General features: G+C 53.0%; 1 protein-coding gene across 1 annotated transcript in view; it reads right to left on the bottom strand.

Moving 5' to 3' along the window:
• Positions 1-1,064: 1,064 nt before the first annotated feature.
• The window catches only part of cntnap1 (contactin associated protein 1), a 70,676-nt gene continuing 51,054 nt past the window's right edge, over positions 1,065-20,686 (bottom strand). The window contains exons 16-20 of the mRNA XM_038779774.1: positions 12,393-12,526; positions 10,015-10,108; positions 8,397-8,624; positions 7,351-7,398; positions 1,065-2,648 (exon numbers count right to left, since the gene is read on the bottom strand). Of these exons, the coding sequence (XP_038635702.1) occupies positions 2,458-2,648; positions 7,351-7,398; positions 8,397-8,624; positions 10,015-10,108; positions 12,393-12,526 (695 nt within the window). The 3' untranslated portion in view covers positions 1,065-2,457. The remainder of the gene's footprint in view (positions 2,649-7,350; positions 7,399-8,396; positions 8,625-10,014; positions 10,109-12,392; positions 12,527-20,686) is intronic.

Below are 20,686 nucleotides of genomic sequence, written 5' to 3'. Positions count from 1 at the left end.
CGCAGGGATCAGTGCTGGGACCTTTGCTGTTCGTAGTATATATAAATGATTTGGAGGAAAATGTAACTGGTCTGATTAGTAAGTTTGCAGACGACACAAAAGTTGGTGGAATTGTGGATAGCGATGAGGACTGTCAGAGGATACAGCAGGATTTAGATCGTTTGGAGACTTGGGCGGAGAGATGGCAGATGTAGTTTAATCCGGACAAATGTGAGGTAATGCATTTTGGAAGGTCTAATGCAGTTAGAGAATATACAGTGAAGTGTAGAACCCTCAAGAGTCCGATTGATCCAGGTGTACAGGTCCCCAGGTCACTTAAAGGGGCAACACAGGTGGAGAAGGTAGTCAAGAAGGCATATGGCATGCTTGCCTTCATTGGCCGGGCATTGAGTATAAAAATTGGCAAGTCATGTTGCAGCTGTATAGAACCTTAGTTAGGCCACACTTGGAGTATAGAGTTCAATTCTGGTCGCCACACTACCAGAAGGAAGTGGAGGCTTTAGAGAGGGTGCAGAAGAGATTTACCAGGATGTTGCCTGGTATGGAGGGCATTAGCTATGAGGAGAGGTTGAATAAACTTGGTTTGTTCTCACTGGAACAACAGAGGTTGAGGGGTGACCTGATAGAGGTCTACAAAATTATGAGGGGCATAGACAGAGACTTTTTCCCAGGGTATAGGGGTCAATTACTAGGGGGCATAGGTTTAAGGTGCAAGGGGCAAGGTTTAGAGAAGATGTAGGAGGCAAGGTTTTTACACAGAGGGTAGTGGGTGCCTGGAACTCGCTACCGGAGTAGGTGGTGGAAGCAGGGACAATAGTGACATTTAAGGGGCATATTGACAAATACATGAATAGGATGGGAATAGAGGGATACGGACCCAGGAAGTGCAGAAGATTTTAGTTTAGTCGGGCAGCATGGTCGGCACAGGCTTGGAGGGCCGAAGGGCCAGTTCCTGTGCTGTACTTTTCTTCGTTCTTTTGTTCAGTTTGGAGTTGCAATCTCAATGCCAGTTAGCCCTGGATTATAGAGTTACAACCATTTCTTAACATGCCCAGCAACCAAACTATTGATGGAATGAGTTTAATACATAAAATGCACAAATAACAGAAACATGAATAAAACCGTTACATCAACTGGAAAGACAATGTTAGACACAGTGAGAAAGGCACAGAGGCAAACAGAATAGAGGGAAAGGGTCAAGGGAGAGAGATGGGGTGGCCAGGAGGAGAGAGGGAGGCACCAGTTTGTGGATTAAATCCTCTTCAGGACACACTTTGCACTGTCAGCGTTCTTTCTACTTGTTGACCTTGGTGTCAGTTCCATCAATCAGCCAATGGTGTCAGAACAGGAAGAACCTTTTCCAGTTTGGAGGGGGGGGGGGTAGAACCGTACCCGGGAACCCAATCCACTAACCCAGACTAACACCCCCACTGACAACCTCAATCCAGTCTAGACTATACCCCCTCTGATGACCTGAATCCCGTCTAGACTAACAGCCTGAATCCCGTCTAGACTGACAGTCTGACAGCCTGACTCCCGTCTAGACTAACAGTCTGACAACCTAACCACAGTCTTGACGAACACTGCCTGATAGTCTAGATTAACACTGTCTGACAGACTATATGCAGTCTAGACTAACACTGCCTGATGATAGTCTAGACTAACACTGCCAAACTAAATCTAATCTTAACTGACATGTGTGCTCTGTTTAGTTTTAACTGTTCCTAGTTTTCCCAACAGTGGCAGTATTGCTGCATGCTCCCTGTCGATAGGGCAGATATTCTTGGTGTGACCCAACACTGGACGTTCTGTTGCTGAATCGGAGAGCGGGCCGTGTGGAGGAGGGCGTGGGGGCAACATTGGCTCACAGCCACTCACACAAAGTATCATCAGTGGCCTCACCATCTGCTGCACCCTCTCAATTCATTTGCTTCATTCACTCCCAGGATGTTACAGCCATTTACAAAATATTACAATAGGATTTTTAAACAATGTTGACTCATATTTGATAAAAGGAACAGTAAAAATACAATGCAAGTGATTGTGTCTGTCAAAGTGAGGTGCATATTGCAGATATTGGGCATGCACTAGGATAGCCAATAGTACAGCAGTGCATCGATTATAGTTTTAACAAGGATCCCGGTCCCCGTGTAACTAGCAGCAATAATTCATAAATAGATATGTTTCTAATCATTTTTATCCTTAATTAGCAGCATTAGATTCCATATGACCTTTAAAAAAAATGCCAATTAGAAATATCTCCTCAGGTGCGCACACAGCACATTTTACCATAACCATGTGATTTGGCTTTGTAAATTATTTTGCCTGTTTTTCTGTAAATAAACCTTGTTCACAAATCAGGAATGTTGATCAGTCGAGACAGTAGAACATGGAGCTCCATCTTAATCAGAGATTTTCTTAAAACTGTCTCTTGGTAAAACACAAACTCCGTGTCAACTATTCGGTTTTAGTCTCTTCCAGTATCTGTGGCAGGTTCTGGTCCTTCTTCTGTGAGGTGTGTTTGGGACCCTTGGAAGGTTCGAGGGGTTTGGCCTCATTAGTGTGATAGCTGCCCTTGTGACGGTAATAGTAGAGGAAGATTAGCACCAAGAGGGCGAGGATGGTAAAGAGGATGACAGCGACAATGACTAGAGAGAAAAGGACATAAACCAGGTTAGTGGAAAATCAAAGTACATCATTGCTGCACATCTGGGCTCAGAAACTAGCACTTCTCCCTCGGCCTGGCAAGGTAAGCTTGTTTATACTCTTTCCCAAAAAATATCCCAAACAAGGGGCTGGATTCTCCGTTATCGGGACGATGTCCCCACACCGTTTTGAAAACTGGTCTTTTACACCAGGAAACACCCGGCCACAGATTCACCATTTTGCAGGTGGCTGGCAGGCAGCTGTTGGGAAGCTCACAGCTCCAGCTGGGATACGGCCACCCAGCACTTCCGGGTCACAGGCCACGCATGCGCAGGGCCTCCAATGGCCGCGTGTGCTCCATGGCGGACTGGGCCTGCGGACCTGGACCGCTGAAATAGTGCCCCGCATCGGCCGCTCGCCCGCCCCGGACCACCCGCACACAGAGCCCCCAGTCCCGAATGAGGCCTCTCCGCCCCCCCCCCCCCCCCCCCCCCACCCCCTCTGATCGGTCCTCCCCCGACTGTGGCAGTCCCGGATTGATACCGCAGCCTCCACGCGAGTTCCCCGAGCAGCACGACCAGATTGGGACCACGCCGCCAGAAACCCGGCTGGTCAGGGATGGAGAATAGTGGAGTGGGCTTCAGGCAATGGTCTGAAGCAGTGAATACTCGGTGTGGTGTACTCCATGAGTCTGCCGCTTTTTGGTGCACCAGTCCTGATTTTGTGCAGGAAAATTGATTCTCTGCCCTGTCACCGAACACTATTTCGGCGTCAGGGTGCGGAGAATCCAGCCCATCATCTCTTCTGAACAGATTAGGGCTGAAGCATTAAACCTAGAATGGCATGTTTGATCTTTGCCATAGACACAAAGAATATTTCCCAGTTCAGGAATCAATCCATCAGGGAATCCTTGGCCCTGACCCACCTTCTCCTCCCCTCCCAATAGCCCCTCCGAAGGTCAGTATTTTCACTCGTGACGAACACAGGGATGAACAGATGCAGTGATGTATTGGTCATTGTGGTAGTCAGCTGCACCGTTAGCAAAGCAAACAAGAGCCATGAAGGAGGCTTTTGGACTCCTTCACACAACTTTCCAGAAGCTCTTGGAATTGCTGCCCAACTAACCAAGCTCAGGAGTTTCCCCTGTTGTGCCCCTGGCTCCTGGCACCAGACCCGATCTGTTCAGAGTCCATGCCAATGGCTCAAGATAACAAAGTGGGGTGGGTGTGGGACGGCAGGGTGCATGGGCAACATGACCCAGATACAGGAGAGCCAATAGCCAGGGTCCAACGTTACCTCTCTGCTCTCGCCTCTTTGTTCTTGAGAGCAGAAAATGAGAAAGAAAAGGAAATGAAAGGTTTACAACCAATTATCAAAATTAAACCATGGCTGCAGGTCACAAATAGACACAAAGCTTTAAATAGTGAGGCAAAGAATCCCAAGAGAGAAAACATGGTAACGGGAAACAACAAAGTAATAGACGAGGACAACAATGTGGGTAATAATTACAAGATAGTGACAGAAAGGGACGGAACATACAATCGTGAGAGTGATTGTGCAGATAAGGTGGGAATTGCAAAAAACAGTTCACAAAAAAGAGCTTAAAGCTCTATATCTGAATGCAGGCAGCATCTGTAACAAAATGGGTCAATTCTTAGCACAGATGGAGTTAAATATGTGACCTGACCGGCTTTACAGAGACATGGTTGAAAAGTGACCAGGGTTGGCACCTGAATGTTGAGGGGTATTTGACATATTGGAGTGACAGGATTCTAGGAAAAGGCGGGAGAGATCTGTTAATTAAGGGTGACATTAGTTCAGTATTGAGATGATTTTAGCCTGAAAGATCAGAATATAGAATCAGTTTCGGTAGAGATGAGAAATAATAAATGTAAGAAGTTGGTGAACCTATAGAATTCTTTACCACAAATATATTTAAGAAGGAAATGGATTTCTGGACACTAAATGCATCAAGCGGTATGGGGAGAAAGCAGGAGTTTGCCATTGAGATAGATGATCAACCGATCACATTGAATAGTGGAGCAAGCTGGAGGGACCACATTTTTGTAGTTTATTTGTGGGATGTGGGCATTGCTGGCTAGGCAATGCCCATGAGCTGCCTTCTTGAACTACGATGTGGAGATGACAGCATTGGGACTGGGGTGGGCACAGTAAGAAGTCGCACAACACCAGGTTAAAGCTCCAAAAGCTTCCGATGTCAAACAAACCTATTTTGATTTGATTTATTGTCACTTGTACCGAAGTACAGTGAAAAGTATTTTTCTGCGGCCAAGGAACATACACAGTACGTACATAGTAGACAAAAGAATAACCGTAAGAAGTCTTACAACACCAGGTTAAAGTCCAACATGTTTGTTTCAAACACTAGCTTTCGGAGCGCAGCTCCTTCCTCAGGTGAATGAATAATCAACAGGGAACAGTGACAAATGGTACATCAACAAAACAGTGATTGGTTACAGTGCGGAATAAAGCACATACACGAGCAAGAGCAGCATAGGGTGTCATGAATAGTGTTCTTACAGGGAACAGATAAGTCCTGGGGGAGTCGTTGAGGAGTCTGGTAGCTGTGGAGAAGAAGCTGTTTCTATGTCTGGATGAGCAAGTCTTCAGACTTCTGTACCTTCTGCCTGATGGAAGGGTCTGGAAGAAGGCAATGCCTGGGTGGGAGGGGTCTCTGATAATGCTGTCTGCCTTCCTGAGGCAGCGGGAGGGGTATACTTTAACCTGGTGTTGTGAGACGACTTCTTGAACTGCTGCAGTTCCAGAGGTGGAGGTACCCCACAGGTGGAGGTACCACGAGGGGATCACAATCGTAAGGTGATTAAATTTCATGTTCAGTTTGAAAGTGAGATGCCAAGAGACAATATCGGACCAAACTAGAGTCACAGACTAGCGTTTCAGACTCTCGGCGGTTGTGGCAAGGCCTAAACAACATAACGGGCTACAAAGCGAAGCCAAGCAGTATCTCCAGCAGCGCACCCCTCCCCGGTGAACTCAATGCATTCTATGTTCGGTTCGAGCAGATAACCAACAATCCGCTGTCGAGTGCCCCAGCAGCCCATAACTCACCCATACCCACCACCACAGCTTCCGAAGTCAGATCGGTCTTCCTGAAAGTGAACCCTTGGAAGGCGACAGGTCCGGACGGGGTCCCTGGTCGTGCACTCAGAGCCTGCGCAGACCAGCTGACAGAGGTGTTCGCGGACATCTTTAACCTGTCCCTACTCCGTTCCGAGGTTCCCACCTGCTTCAAGAAGACCACCATCATACCGGTACCAAAGAAGAACCAGGCAACGTGCCTCAATGACTACCGCCTGGTGGCCCTGACATTGATCATAATGAAGTGCTTCGAGAAGCTGGTCATGAGGCACATCACCTCCATACTCCCAGGATGCCTTGATCCACTGCAATTGACATACTGCCGCAACCGGTCCACAGCAGACGCCATCACCCTGGCCCTACACTCATCCCTGGAACATCTCGACAACAAGGACTCCGACATCAGACTCCTATTCATTGACTACAGCTCCGCTTTCAACACCATAATCCCAGCCAAGCTCATATCAAATTTCCGAGATCTAGGATTTGGCTCCTCCCTCTGCAACTGGATCCTTGACTTTCTGACCCACAGACCACAACCAGTAAGGATAAACAACAACACCTCCTCCATGATAGTCCTCAATACCGGGTACTCAAGACTGCGTACTTAGCCTCCTACTCTACTCCCTGTACACACACGACTGCATGGCAAAATTTGGCTCCAACTCCATCTACAAGTTTGCTGATGACACGACCAAAGTGGGTCAGATCTCTGAATTCTCCCTCTGTGTACCTGAACAGGCGTCGGAAAGTGACGACTAGGGGATTTTCACAGTAACTTCATTGCAGCGTTAATGTAAGCCTACTTGTGACAATAAGGACTATTATTATTATATAGAGTGGGCACGTTTCTGGGGCACCACACAGCTGCTGGTGGCCATCAGGTGGAGACAGGAACCCCCCCAGGTGAGACAGCAGTCGGGGGGCTGCTGGATCCCAGGACCCAGCTGGGTCCCAGCCTGATGCTGAGCCTGTGGTACAGGGTTACCCGGAACTGATGGAGACGATAGGGAGCAGCCGGGACATTCAGAGGGAGATGTGAGCGTCACTCCAGCAGATCCATAGCCGCTTGGAGGAGTCCCAGAGGCTACGGGTGCAGGACATGGTGCTGGCAATGAGTGGCACTGAGGCCAACACTGCAAGGGTGGGGACCGCAGTGGAGAACCTGGTGCACGATGTTGGTACCAGGAGAGAGCGGGGCGGCAAGTAGGGTGGACTTTTCAAGGGCCAGTGCAGACTTGATGGGCTGAACGGCCTTCTTCTGCACTGTAAATTCTATAAAATTATCCTAGTGTCCCTTTAAGTCAGAAACAGTTTCCCCTGAAGGGTGACTGATGTGTGGAACTCTCCGTGGAAGCTGGTCATTCAATTTATTCAGGCTCCATTGAACAGATTTTTGTTAAACCCAGGGAGTCAAAGGTTATGGGGGCCAGACAGGAGGTGGAGATGAGATCACAGGTCAGCCCTCATCTTATTAAATGGCGGAACAGGCTCGAGGGGCCGAATGGCCTCCTCCTGTTCCTCAGTCCTTGATCCAAATTCCCAATACTCCATCGGGAAGAGTCCCATTCGGCCTGTACTCACCTCCAATGATCGCTCCCTCCAAGTAATCATATCCAAATCGCGGAGTCCCTGAAAAAGTTTAGAATTTCAGTTGATTAATAATCTGTTCGTGGAATTTATAGTTAAGGCAGCTCCGTCCAATCATCTGGCTGGCTCAGCTCCATCTATCCTCAGCCAACCAATCAGACATTTGGACTGAGAAGAAGAGGGGCAAAAGGAGGGACACGAGGATGAGGGCGAGGGGGCGGGGGAGCGTGGGACAAGAGGGGACAGCGAGGAGAAACAGGGGGAGGGAGGTAGCGAGGGAGGTAGGGAGGGAGGTAGCGAGGGAGGGCGAAGACAGATGTTGCTCTTGAAGGTTATACGGTCCAAACATAAGCCAGCAAACCTTCCTCCGTCACACCACTCCTCCATTATCCAATCTTCCTCAACTTTCCCCACCACCCAACCCCCCCGATCGTTCCCCACCCTTTCCACCCGTGCATTTCTCTCCCCGCTGCCCCCACACTGTGTCACCCCTCACTCCCTCCTTGCCACTCCTTCACTCTCCCCCTCTCTCCCCTCTGCCCCTCCCTCACTCTCCCCTCTGCCCCTCCCTCACTCTCCCCTCTGCCCCTCCCTCACTCTCCCCTCTGCCCCTCCCTCACTCTCCCCTCTGCCCCTCCCTCACTCTCCCCTCTGCCCCTCCCTCACTCTCCCCTCTGCCCCTCCCTCACTCTCCCCTCTGCCCCTCCCTCACTCTCCCCTCTGCCCCTCCCTCACTCTCCCCTCTGCCCCTCCCTCACTCTCCCCTCTGCCCCTCCCTCACTCTCCCCCTCCCTCACTCTCCCCTCTGCCCCTCCCTCACTCTCCCCTCTGCCCCTCCCTCTTTCCCCATCGTTCCTCCTCAGCCACAGCTCAGATTTATTTGCCAATTTGTGAAAATCTAATGCAGCTTAAAAGGCTTTTTTATTAAATGCAAGTTGTTGATGCAACAAGGAGATTTCAGGATGTAATGATGCTGTGTAAATTTAAACTGGCAGTAATTTTGGGAACAGCTGATTCACAGATTTTGACACAGTCTGTACCTGGTTGTAAGGCCCAAGGATCTTCCTCGTCTAGGACTGAGGACAGAATAATGGGGATGGCCCCACAATTCGATTCCACTAACTCCCCCAAAACCTCCACTGTCCGATTGGTGTCCGTTCTGAGGGCCACTTTTAATGGTGCAATTCCGTTAAAGTTGACTCCAGCCAGACATCCTGTAAAACCTGGAGTATTAAACCTTTGTATCTCTGGATCCAGGACACCGATCTCTGTCCAGGAATAATCAGCAAAACACAATGAATGACCAGAGGGAAACTTGCACACAGTGCACACGTCAATGTTAAATACACCAGTGCACACGTCAATGTTAAATACACCAGTGGACACGTCAATGTTAAATACACCAGTGGACACGTCAATGTTAAATACACGGCATCTGTGTTTTTGAAGAGCAGACCCGTGAACACCGATAGATATTATCCACATGGACTTCCAGACACATTTAATAAAATCCCTCACAAGACGGTTGGCCAAATTCAAAACTCTTGGAACTGAGAAGAACATAGAACACAGCGCAGTAAATTGGATGATCAGATTGGGAATGTAGCTGAAAGTCAAGAGTCAGAAATTCCAGATAATGGGCCGGTTGTGTCAATGTCAGGATATGTCGAGTGGCTCCCCACAAGGTGTTGGCACATTAACAATTCACTGAGGCTGCGATCTTGGGGCTACACCCACTGCCCCTGGGATTGGCTGCAAAATCTCACAGGAATCGGGGAACATGATTTCCCTGTCCTTGCCGGTGACATCACAAGGTTAACGCCCACAAAGTGTGTGAACCTCATTTGAATAAATTAGTTAATTTAAATATTAGCAGCCCCCCCTCCCCCTCACTCCTCGCTGATGTGAAGCCACATGAAAAAGTTTACAAACAGGTTTGGCCAAGCAGGAGGTAGGGGGGAGGGTCCCTCAGAGGCGTGTAGCCCCTGGGGGGGTAATGCCATGCCGGTTCCCTGGCAATGCCCCCTGGGGGGGGGTAATGCCATGCCGGTTCCCTGGCAATGCCCCCTGGGGGGGGTAATGCCATGCCAGTTCCCTGGCAATGCCCCCTGGGGGGGGTAATGCCATGCCAGTTCCCTGGCAATGCCCCCTGAGGGGGGGTAATGCCATGCCGGTTCCCTGGCAATGCCCCCGGTACAGGCCGCCAACCTGTCCCATGGGCAGTGTCAGGGGTGGGCCCCAGTGAGAGTCCTATGTGGGGGGGCTGGGGGCGGGCTGGTGTTGTGCAGAGCAGACATGCCTGGGGGGGGGGGGTACGGTTCTGTGGTGTTAGTGGGGGGGTTGCAATGCTGGTGAGAATTTTTGAGGGGGGGGTGGGCAGGAGCCCCTGATATCTCTGTGATGAGGGTTGGGGCCAGTAAGCTGCTGTTCTGATCAGGGACACCTTTCAAGATGGTGCCCCAATCTCTATGGAGCCACTCCCGGCTCTCTGATGCCAGTGATGGCGTAAACCACACACTCATTTCACAAGAAAACTGGTCTGTGTAACTGGACAGTTACAATGGTCTGTGGAGAACTACACAAAACTCAACTCAGTTCAGTGAGAGCTGCGATTGGAATAAATGTGCAGAGAAACCACAGAATATTTTATAACCTCACCCATTACTCGACCCAGGAAAAGGGACCTCGGAGAATCAAAATTCTTATCTCCCCACAGAGAAATCCGGTCTCTGACAATTGGATACTCGTCCACCTGGAGGAAAAGCAGATTAAAGGCAAAGTTGCAAAGATCACAGAATTTAGAGTGCAGGTGGCCATTCAGCCCATCGAGTCAACACCGGATACTGAAAGAGCACCTTACTTAAGCCCACACTTCCACCCTATCCCCGGAGCCCAGCAATTCCACCTACCGTTTGGACACGAAGGGCAATTTATCATGGCCAATCCACCAAACCTGCACGTCTTTGGACTGTGGGAGGAAACCGGAGCACCCGGAGGAAACCCACGCAGACACTGGGAGAACGTGCAGACTCCGCACAGACAGTGACCCAAGCCGGGAATTGAACCAGGGTCCCTGGAGCTGTGAAGCAAATGTGCTATCCACTGTGCTACAGTGTTGCCCCCTTTTTTTAAACGATACAGTACCTGAGTTTGATCCGGATTCGATCTGGGTACAGTACCTGTGTTTGATCTGGGTCCAGTACCTGTGTTTGATCCGGGTCCAGTACCTGTTTGATCCGGGTCCAGTACCTGCGTTCGATCCAGGTTTGATCCGGGTCCAGTACCTGTGTTTGATCCGGGTACAGTACCTGTGTTTGATCCGGATACAGTACCTGTGTTTGATCCGGATACAGTACCTGTGTTTGATCCGGGTCCAGTACCTGTGTTTGATCCGGATACAGTACCTGTGTTTGATCCGGATACAGTACCTGTGTTTGATCCGGGTCCAGTACCTGTGTTTGATCCGGGTCCAGTACCTGTGTTTGATCCGGATACAGTACCTGTGTTTGATCCGGGTACAGTACCTGTGTTTGATCCGGATACAGTACCTGTGTTTGATCCGGGTACAGTACCTGTGTTTGATCCGGGTACAGTACCTGTGTTTGATCCGGATACAGTACCTGTGTTTGATCTGGGTCCAGTACCTGTGTTTGATCCGGATACAGTACCTGTGTTTGATCCGGATACAGTACCTGTGTTTGATCTGGGTCCAGTACCTGTGTTTGATCCGGATACAGTACCTGTGTTTGATCTGGGTCCAGTACCTGTGTTTGATCCGGATACAGTACCTGTGTTTGATCCGGATACAGTACCTGTGTTTGATCTGGGTCCAGTACCTGTGTTTGATCCGGATACAGTACCTGTGTTTGATCCGGATACAGTACCTGTGTTTGATCCGGGTACAGTACCTGTGTTTGATCCGGGTCCAGTACCTGTGTTTGATCCGGGTACAGTACCTGTGTTTGATCCGGATACAGTACCTGTGTTTGATCCGGATACAGTACCTGTGTTTGATCCGGATACAGTACCTGTGTTTGATCCGGATACAGTACCTGTGTTTGATCCGGGTACAGTACCTGTGTTTGATCCGGGTACAGTACCTGTGTTTGATCCGGGTCCAGTACCTGTGTTTGATCCGGATACAGTACCTGTGTTTGATCCGGATACAGTACCTGTGTTTGATCCGGATACAGTACCTGTGTTTGATCCGGGTACAGTACCTGTGTTTGATCCGGATACAGTACCTCTGTTTGATCCGGGTACAGTACCTCTGTTTGATCCGGGTACAGTACCTGTGTTTGATCCGGGTACAGTACCTGTGTTTGATCCGGGTCCAGTACCTGTGTTTGATCCGGATACAGTACCTGTGTTTGATCCGGGTACAGTACCTGTGTTTGATCCGGGTCCAGTACCTGTGTTTGATCCGGATACAGTACCTGTGTTTGATCCGGGTCCAGTACCTGTGTTTGATCCGGATACAGTACCTGTGTTTGATCCGGGTACAGTACCTGTGTTTGATCCGGGTACAGTACCTGTGTTTGATCCGGGTCCAGTACCTGTGTTTGATCCGGGTACAGTACCTGTGTTTGATCTGGGTCCAGTACCTGTGTTTGATCCGGATACAGTACCTGTGTTTGATCTGGGTCCAGTACCTGTGTTTGATCCGGGTCCAGTACCTGTGTTTGATCCGGATACAGTACCTGTGTTTGATCCGGGTCCAGTACCTGTGTTTGATCCGGATACAGTACCTGTGTTTGATCCGGATACAGTACCTGTGTTTGATCCGGGTACAGTACCTGTGTTTGATCCGGATACAGTACCTGTGTTTGATCCGGATACAGTACCTGTGTTTGATCTGGGTCCAGTACCTGTGTTTGATCCGGGTCCAGTACCTGTGTTTGATCCGGGTACAGTACCTGTGTTTGATCCGGATACAGTACCTGTGTTTGATCCGGATACAGTACCTGTGTTTGATCCGGATACAGTACCTGTGTTTGATCTGGGTCCAGTACCTGTGTTTGATCCGGGTACAGTACCTGTGTATATATTTCCCGGTCTTGTCTTGTGATGTTCACCAAATGAGCTTTGCCATTTGCTACGTTTTCCTTTACCAGGATCCTGGTGTAGGGATTGGGAAAGGAGCCGAGCTGATATCGGAGTACCAGACTTCCTGTGTGGAAAAAGCCAACGATGTAACTGCAAAGGCTTCCAAATATATCCCGCCGGCAGGATTCTCCGTTCCTCCCGCAGCACATTCCCGGCAGCATCGCATTCCCGGCGGCATCGCATTCCCGGCGGCATCGCATTCCCGCCGGCAGCGCATTCCCGCCGGCAGCGCATTCCCGGCGGCATCGCATTCCCGGCGGCATCGCATTCCCGCCGGCATCGCATTCCCGGCGGCATCGCATTCCCGCCGGCAGGATTCTCCGTTCCTCCCGCAGCGCATTCCCGCCGGCAGCGCATTCCCGCCGGCAGGATTCTCCGTTCCTCCCGCAGCACATTCCCGGCGGCAGCGCATTCCCGGCGGCAGCGCATTCCCGGCGGCATCGCATTCCCGCCGGCATCGCATTCCCGCCGGCAGGATTCTCCGTTCCTCCCGCAGCGCATTCCCGCCGGCATCGCATTCCCGCCGGCAGGATTCTCCGTTCCTCCCGCAGCACATTCCCGGCGGCAGCGCATTCCCGGCGGCATCGCATTCCCGCCGGCAGGATTCTCCGTTCCTCCCGCAGCACATTCCCGCCGGCAGCGCATTCCCGCCGGCATCGCATTCCCGCCGGCATCGCATTCCCGCCGGCAGCGCATTCCCGCCGGCAGCGCATTCCCGCCGGCATCGCATTCCCGGCGGCATCGCATTCCCGCCGGCAGCGCATTCCCGCCGGCATCGCATTCCCGCCGGCATCGCATTCCCGCCGGCATCGCATTCCCGCCGGCAGCGCATTCCCGCCGGCATCGCATTCCCGCCGGCAGCACATTCCCGCCGGATGTACATTCCCGCCGGCAGCACATTCCCGGCGGCATCGCATTCCCGCCGGCAGCACATTCCCGCCGGCAGGATTCTCCGTTCCTCCCGCAGCGCATTCCCGCCGGCAGCGCATTCCCGCCGGCAGGATTCTCCGTTCCTCCCGCAGCACATTCCCGCCGGCATCGCATTCCCGCCGGCAGCACATTCCCGCCGGATATACATTCCCGCCGGCAGCACATTCCCGCCGGATATACATTCCCGCCGGCAGCACATTCCCGCCGGCAGCACATTCCCGCCGGATATACATTCCCGCCGGCAGCACATTCCCGCCGGATATACATTCCCGCCGGCAGCGCATTCCCGCCGGCAGCGCATTCCCGGCGGCAGCGCATTCCCGGCGGCAGCACATTCCCGGCGGCAGCACATTCCCGGCGGCAGCACATTCCCGGCGGCAGCGCATTCCCGGCGGCATCGCATTCCCGGCGGCATCGCATTCCCGCCGGCAGCACATTCCCGCCGGATATACATTCCCGCCGGCAGCGCATTCCCGCCGGCAGCGCATTCCCGGCGGCAGCGCATTCCCGGCGGCATGGCATTCCCGCCGGCAGCGCATTCCCGCCGGCATCGCATTCCCGCCGGCATCGCATTCCCGCCGGCATCGCATTCCCGCCGGCAGCGCATTCCGCCGGCATCGCATTCCCGCCGGCATCGCATTCCCGCCGGCATCGCATTCCCGCCGGCAGCGCATTCCCGCCGGCATCGCATTCCCGCCGGCAGCGCATTCCCGCCGGCAGCGCATTCCCGCCGGCAGCGCATTCCCGCCGGCAGCGCATTCCCGCCGGCAGCGCATTCCCGCCGGCATCGCATTCCCGCCGGCAGCGCATTCCCGCCGGCAGCGCATTCCCGGCGGCAGCGCATTCCCGCCGGCAGCGCATTCCCGCCGGCAGCGCATTCCCGCCGGCAGCGCATTCCCGCCGGCAGCGCATTCCCGCCGGCAGCGCATTCCCGCCGGCAGCGCATTCCCGCCGGCATCGCATTCCCGCCGGCAGCGCATTCCCGCCGGCAGCGCATTCCCGCCGGCAGCGCATTCCCGCCGGCAGCGCATTCCCGCCGGCAGTGCATTCCCGCCGGCAGCGCATTCCCGCCGGCAGCGCATTCCCGCCGGCAGCACATTCCCGCCGGCAGCACATTCCCGCCGGCAGCACATTCCCGCCGGCAGCACATTCCCGGCGGCAGCACATTCCCGCCGGATGTACATTCCCGCCGGCAGCACATTCCCGCCGGATGTACATTCCCGCCGGCAGCACATTCCCGCCGGATGTACATTCCCGCCGGATGTACATTCCCGCCGGATGTACATTCCCGCCGGATGTACATTCCCGCCGGCAGCACATTCCCGCCGGCAGCACATTCCCGGCGGCAGCACATTCCCGCCGGCAGCACATTCCCGCCGGCAGCACATTCCCGCCGGATGTACATTCCCGCCGGCAGCACATTCCCGCCGGATGTACATTCCCGCCGGCAGCACATTCCCGCCGGCAGCACATTCCCGCCGGCAGCACATTCCCGCCGGCAGCACATTCCCGCCGGATGTACATTCCCGCCGGATGTACATTCCCGCCGGATGTACATTCCCGCCGGATGTACATTCCCGCCGGATGTACATTCCCGCCGGCAGTGCATTCCCGCCGGCAGCTCATTCCCGCCGGATGTACATTCCCGCCGGATGTACATTCCCGCCGGATGTACATTCCCGCCGGATGTACATTCCCGCCGGATGTACATTCCCGCCGGATGTACATTCCCGCCGGATGTACATTCCCGCCGGATGTACATTCCTGCCGGTAGGCTGCCAGTGGGGTGGGGTGGCCCCAATACACCGTAAACAATAAATAAGAAAATAACGAGCGGAGAACGGCTGCCAAGGTAATAACTTCACCCAGAATCTGCCGATCAAAAACATCCAACTGTGACTGGAGTTCAGGTTGTGTGAATTGTGAGAAGGCCACTCAGCCCCTCTAATCTGCTCTGCCATTGGCTGATCGAATGTTGCCTTAATTCTACTTTCCTGTCTTTGAATCAATGAGCCAGCCTGCACAGCTCTCTGGGAAAGAGCTTCACAGTCTGATAACCCTGACAAAGAAATTCTCCTCATCTCAGACTCAAATGGGAGATCTCCTATTTTTAAACCGTGTCCCTGAGTGCACACAACATGTGGTGCAGAGGGATCTGGGTGTTCTCAAGCATCAGTCACAAAACGTTAGTGTGCCGGTGCAGTGAGTAATTAAGATTGTTAATGGGACTTCCGGTGGCGGCTATGAGGGAGTAGGTCGCACATTTGGTGGCCCCCGTTTCAGTCGGACTTTTGGACCTTTTCCCCTGACTTTTTTTTTGCGCTTTTGAGCGCGGAACTGGAAAGCGATGGTGCTCAGGCACAGGACCCATACAGAATTGTATGGACGTAAGAAGCCGGAGGGACCGTAAACAGCAGCAGAAGTGGTGGAGTAAGGGCACAGTGGAGGCTGTGAGAGAGACCAGCATGGCTGGTGTTCAGGGCAAGGAGCCGACAGCCCAGCCCACAATGCAGCAGCTGCTGCAGACTATGCAGGAGGGCCTTTTGGCTCTGAAGCGTGACAACTTGGAGCCACTTCAGAAGTCGATTGATCGGATGGGAAAAGGCTGGATGATCAGGCTGAGAAGCTCCAGCAGTTGGAGAAGTCAGTGGAGGAGCAGGCTGACTTTCAAATGGTGGCGGATGTGGAGATTCGGAGTCTGAGGGACCAGCAAAAAGTGCTTCTGGAAAGGCTGGAGGACCTGGACAACAGGTCTCACCGGCAGAACGTGAGAATCGTGGGCCTCCCGGAGGGGGCAGAGGGGCTAGACGCTGCTGGATTTGTGGAGGGTATGTTTCAGAAGTTGCTGAGGAACGAGGTGTTCCCACACCCGCCGGTGGTGGACAGGCGGTGTGAGGCAGCCACGACAAGGGGGTCCCCCACGAGCGATGGGGGTACGCTTTCACAGGTACCTGGACAAGGAACGGGTGCTGCAATGGGCAAAGAGCACACAAAGCTGTATTTGGGGCAATACCACCCTGCGTGTGGACCAAGATTTGAGTGCGGAGGTGGCCAGGAGGAGGGGAGGCTACAGGCAGGTGAAGGAGATACTGTATAATAACAAGGTGAAAGGGCTGCTTTTTCCGGCGCGACTGTGGGTTATGTTTAAGGGTCAGCACCACTATTTTGAGGAACCCGAAGAGGCGATGGACTTCGTTAAGAAGCCACGGCTGGCCCTGAGCTGAGGGCGTTTGGACTCATGTTAGAGCTTTTAAGTATATGTGGTGTCTCTCTCGTTTTGGGATGTATCTTTTTTTTCTTGTTTTTGCGTGGTTTTCCTGAATGTTTTCTGTTTGGGCTCTTTGCTTAGTTGGAGTTTGGCTGGGGGGGAATTAATAAAGAAAACAGTTAAAAGGGTTGGGTTAAAATGGATGCTTCAGGGGAACTTTGCGCAATCTTTTTCTGTGTCTGTCTGGGAAGGACTGAAGAGTGCCTGTTATTTCTTATCTCTTTTTGTTCTTGTTTGACTTGAAATGTGCTATTGTGGGGGCTGTTTATAATTTGTATAGAGTGTTAGCTTAAGTAGGGCTGATCTGGGGAAGTGGTGTGGAGGGGTCGGGGGTCGGGGTGACTGGGAACAATGGGTGGGAGACGGGCTGGCGCCGAGGCTGGGAGCTCCAGGCTAGCTGAGTGCAGCTAGTCAACGGGAGCCGAGGTGGGGGGGTGTCCATATAGAGTTAGATTAGAGCAGGGGTTAGGTGATAGGATGGAGTTGCTAGGGGGGGGGAGGGGGGAGTTGTTCTGCTGACGGGGATGGAAACTGGGCATGGTAACAGTGAGGAGGTCATGGGTGGAGCCGGCCAGGAAGCGGGTCAGAGGAAGCGCAACACATGGCTGGGGGGCTGGCCAAGGAAAGGGGATGGCTGATCGGCAAAGGGGGGGGGGGGGGGGAGTGCCCCCTAACCAGGCTGGTCACCTGGAATGTTAGAGGGTTAAACGGGCCAGTGAAGAGGGCGCGAGTGTTTGCGCATTTGCAGGTTCTGAAGGCGGACATAGTCATGCTGCAGGAGACCCACCTGAAAGTGGCAGACAGAGTTAGGTTAATGAAGGGCTGGGTCAGTCAGGTCTTTCATTCGGGACTTGATTCTAAGACGAGGGGGGGTTGCGATCCTGATTAATAAAAGGCACAATTTGAGGCGGGGGGCACAGTCGTGGAGGGGGGTGGCAGGTTCGTTATGGTGAGGGGTAAGCTCGAAGGGGTGAGAGTAGTCCTGGTCAGTGTGTATGCCCCTAATTGGGACGATGTGGATTTTATTAGGAGGATGCTAGGGAAGATCCCCGACTTGGACTCACGTAAGTTGATCATGGGCGGGGACTTTAATACAGTCCTGGACCCGAGCCTGGACCGGTCATGCTCAAGAACGGGCAGGTTGTCAGCGATGGCAAAGGAACCGAGAGGGTTCATGGAGCAACTGGGGGGGGCAGCAGATCCGTGGAGATTTAGCCGGCCGACGGTGAAGGAGTTCTCGTATTACTCCCAAGTCCACAAGATGTATTCCCGAATTGACTACTTTGTGGTGAGTAGGGACCTGCTGGCCGGGATGGTGGGGGCAGAATGTTCGGCAATTGCCATGTCGGACCCTGCTCTGCACTGGGTAGACCTGCAGTTTTGTAAGGACAGCTTTCAGCGCCCACCGTGGAGGCTGGAAGTTGGATTACTCGCGGACGAGGCGGTGTGTGAGAGGCTGAGGAAATGCATGCAGAATTACCTGCAGGTGAACGATACTGGAGAAGTCTCGGTAGCGGTGCTCTGGGAGGCACTGAAGGCAGTGGTGAGAGGGGAGCTGATTTCAATCCGGGCGTACAGGGACAGGACAGATAGGGCAGAGACGGACCGACTGATTAAGGCGATTCTACGGACGGACGGAGTTACACGGAATCCCCGAGGCCAGAGTTACTCAGGAAACGACAGAGGCTGCAGGCCGAGTTTGGGGTGCTGACTACAGGGAAGGCTGTAGAGCAGCTTAGAGAGGTAAAAGGCGCAATTTAGGAGCATGGGGAGAAGGCCAGAAGAATGCTTGCGCAACAACTGAGGAAGAGGGAAGCGGCGAGGGAAATCGGGAGGGGATGGGGAAGGCAATCTAATGGGTGATCCAGCAGGGCTGAACAAGGTCTTTAGGGACTTTTATAGGAAGCTGTACACGGAACCACCCGGTGGACCGGGAGGGTTGAGGCGATTCCTGGATGGACTGACCTTCCCAAGAGTGGGGAGGGGGTTGGTGAATGGACTGGGGCCCTGGTCAGGATCGAAGAGGTATTTGGGGGCCTGAAGGTCATGCAGTTGGGTAAAGCCCCGGGGTCGGACGGGTATCCGGTGGGGTTTTACAAAACATTTGCCGGGATAGTGGGACCGGTGCTGGTCAGGGTCTTTAACGAGGCAAGAGACAGAGGGAGTTTACCCTCAATGATGTCGCAGGCCACCATCTCGCTCATTCTGAAATGGGATAAGGACCCGGAGGCCTGTGGGTCATACAGGCCGATCTCCTTGATTAACATAGACGCCAAGTTACTGGCCAAGATTTTGGCGACCAGAATTGAGGACTGTGTACCGGATGTAACTGTGGAGGACCAAACCGGGTTTGTAAAGGGGAGGCAGCTGGTGGCCAACATAAGAAGGCTTCTCAACGTGATTATGGTGCCCCTGGAGAGTAGGGAGGTAGCCATGGATAGTGAAAATAGTGAGATAGTGGTAGCCGTGGATGCTGAAAAGGCTTTTGACCAGGTCGAGTGGGATTATCTGTGGGAGGTACTAGGACAGTTTGGGTTTGGGGCAGGGTTCATCGACTGTGTTAGGCTATTGTATCAGGCCCCGGAGGCGAGTGTAAGGACGAACAGGACAATATCGGACTACTTTAGACTGCACCGTGGGACAAGACAGGGCTGCCCTCTCTCCCCACTGTGTTTGCGCTGACCATAGAGCCGCTGGCAATTGCACTGAGAGCTTCTAGGGGCTGGTCCGGGGGGGGAGTGGAACATAGAGTCTCGTTCCACGCGGATGATCTGCTGTTATATGTATCGGACCCAATGGTGGGGATGGACGGTATTATAGAGATTATAGAGAAATACAGCACAGAACAGGCCCTTCGGCCCACGATGTTGCGCCGAACTTTTGTCCTAGGTTAATCATAGAATTTTGGACAATTTGTCATGGCCAATCCACCCAACCTGCACATCTTTGGACATTATGGCAACCCTGAGGGAATTTGGCCGGTTCTCCGGATACAAACTGAACAAGGCTAAGAGCGAGTTGTTTGTAATTCAGGCGAGGGGGCAGGAGAGTAGGATGAAGGGGTTGCCGGTCAGGGGAGTGGGGGAGAGTTTCCGATATTTGGGGATTCAGGTGGCACGGGACTGGGGCAGGTTGCATAAGCTCAACCTGTCCCGACTGGTGGAACGAGTGAGGGAGGAGGTTCGGAGGTGGGATGCGCTCCCGCTGTCATTGGCGGGGAGGGTGCAGACTGTTAAGATGATGATTCTCCCGCGGTTCTTGTTTGTTTTTCAGTGTCTCCCCATCTTTATCCCGAGATCCTTCTTTAAGAGGCTGAATAAAATTATTCTGGGATTTGTATGGGCAGGGAAGTCCCAGCGGGTAAAGAGGGTGATGCTTGAAAGGAACAGAGGAGAAGGGGGGCTGGCGTTGCTGAACTTCAGCAACTATAACTGGGCAGCCAACATAGCGATGATAAGGAAATGGATGGTGGGTACGGGGTCGGTTTGGGAGCGGATGGAGGCAGCTTCGTGCAGGGGCACTAGCTTAGCAGCCCTGGTCACGGCGCCTCTGCCGCTTCCGCCGGCGCGGTACTCCACCAGCCCGATAGTGGTGGCAGCTCTTCGGATCTGGGGCCAGTGGAGGAGGCATGCAGGGGAGGCAAGAGCATCGGTGTGGACCCCAATCTGCGGCAACCACCAATTTGCCCCATGGAACATGGACGGGGGGTATCGACTGCGGAGGAGGGCAGGGATTGTGAGGATGGGGGGGGAAAAGTCAAGTTCGCCTTGAGAGGTTCGCTACTAGGGTTCGCCCGAAGGTGGCAGCCATTTATTGACTTCTTCGCAAAAGAGTAAGCGTTAGGGGGCGGGGGGGGGGGGGGCTAGAGTAGAGTAGGGGGATATTGAGGCAGGTCCATGCATGAACAGAGCCGTGGTTTGCACTATGTTTAATTTTTAATTTGTGTCTTGACTTTTTTTTGTACTGTACAATGTCACTTTTTCAATATGCCTAAAATACCTCAATAAAATTGTTTGTTAAAAAAAA

The sequence above is a fragment of the Scyliorhinus canicula genome, chromosome 19, assembly GCF_902713615.1.
Source record: "Scyliorhinus canicula chromosome 19, sScyCan1.1, whole genome shotgun sequence".
NCBI lineage: Eukaryota > Metazoa > Chordata > Chondrichthyes > Carcharhiniformes > Scyliorhinidae > Scyliorhinus > Scyliorhinus canicula.
The sequence above is the reverse complement of the archived record's forward strand: the minus strand, read 5'-3'. Positions and strand labels throughout refer to the sequence as shown.